The 1,441-nt window shown below is 70.1% G+C and overlaps 1 protein-coding gene across 1 annotated transcript in view; it reads right to left on the bottom strand.

Moving 5' to 3' along the window:
• The window catches only part of ANO8 (anoctamin 8), a 14,245-nt gene that overhangs the window by 185 nt on the left and 12,619 nt on the right, over nucleotides 1–1,441 (bottom strand). Inside the window, exons 13-15 of the mRNA XM_025196552.1 lie at nucleotides 1,172–1,303; nucleotides 696–806; nucleotides 7–438 (exon numbers count right to left, since the gene is read on the bottom strand). Coding sequence (XP_025052337.1) covers nucleotides 7–438; nucleotides 696–806; nucleotides 1,172–1,303 — 675 coding nt within the window. The remainder of the gene's footprint in view (nucleotides 1–6; nucleotides 439–695; nucleotides 807–1,171; nucleotides 1,304–1,441) is intronic.

The raw sequence follows: 1,441 nt of genomic DNA, 5'->3' as shown, positions 1-1,441 counted from the left end.
CTCCGCCGTGCCCCCGTCCCGCTTCGTCTCCGGGGACTTGAGGAACTTGAAGCTGAGGAAGCCGGGCAGCTTGTTGTCGCTGCCGGTCGGGGACTGGGGGGCCCGCGCTGTGGCCGTGCCGGCCGCCCCCGCCCCGCCGGACAGGAACTTGCCCTGCAGCGGGATGATCTGCTTGAGCTTCATGACGTTGTTGGTGGCCAGCAGGGAGCTGGGCCGCTTGGGCTTGTCGGCGCCGTGGGAGCAGCCCCCGGGGCCCTTGGCTTTGGCCGGACCCTTGTCGGGGGCCGGGTCCTGCCCGGCGGCCTCGGGCCGGCCCTCGTCCCGGCTGGCCTCGCGCTCCTTGCGGGCCTGGTACTCGGCGTGGCGCTGCCGCTCCTCCTCCTCCCGCTTGCGCCGTTGCTGCTGCTGGAAGTGGTGCTGCGCCTGCCGCTCGTGTTTCTGGGGCGGGGGGGAAGCAGTTAGGACCGGGGGCTACGGTGACCCCGGGGAACCCCCCACCACGTTGCCCCCATCATGGCATCTCCTCTGCATTCACCCATGGGGCAGTCAGGGGGGTGTCAGGCAGGGTCGGCTTGGATTTGACCTTGCCCGCTGCCGGCGGCCAAGCTGAGGATCCCCGACGCCCCCCCAGCTTGCTCCCATCTGTGCATCCCCGGGTGCCCGGTCTAGGCTGCGTGCCAGGGCTTCGCGCTCACCTTGAAGGCCTCCCTGCGCTGGTACTCCAGCTTGGCCATCTCCTCCGCCACCCAGGCCGGGATGTCCGGGATGGCCACCTGGATGACGTACTTCAGGAGCAGGGCGAAGTGCTGCCGGGGCGAGGAGACGGGGAGTGAGAGCCCCATTAGCCCCCGCGGTGCCCTGGGAGCACCCCTGAAGTCCACAGAGAGTGCCACGTGGCCACTGCAGACCCCCCCCCCCATTTGCCCACCTCCTGCCCTCCAACCCCAGGGCACATTCCTGCCCCCAAGCCAATGCAGTGCCTGCTTGAACTGAACAGCTGGCAGCAGCTGGGGAGCCCCGAAAAGGACAGGCAGGAGGCCAGGAGACCCCATGCGAACAGCCCCGCACGCAGCCCTGGGACCCAGGTGCAAAGCTTGCGGTGAGGACAGGGCTTGGCCCCCTCAGCAGGTGCTGGGGGGCACGGGGCCACAGCCCCCGCCGGTCCCCCTACCTCCAGCACCACCACGGAGATGATGGCTCCCTCGGGGCTGAGCCACGGGAAGAGCCGCTGCAGCTGGCCGCACTGGGCGATCAGGTAGCAGTTCACCACGATGGCCAGGACGCCCATGGCCTCCATCACCTTCTGCAAGGGAGAAGGGTTGAGGTGAGAGGTGCCCTCATCCCCCACCTCGCCGGCTGACCCCCAGACCCCTTCCCGCGGCCCCGGAGGGCCTGGAGAGGGGGCAGATCCCCAGGCCGGGCAGGACAGGCAGCGCCACCC

The sequence above is a fragment of the Alligator sinensis genome, unplaced genomic scaffold, assembly GCF_000455745.1.
Source record: "Alligator sinensis unplaced genomic scaffold, ASM45574v1 scaffold1295_1, whole genome shotgun sequence".
NCBI lineage: Eukaryota > Metazoa > Chordata > Crocodylia > Alligatoridae > Alligator > Alligator sinensis.
The sequence above is the reverse complement of the archived record's forward strand: the minus strand, read 5'-3'. Positions and strand labels throughout refer to the sequence as shown.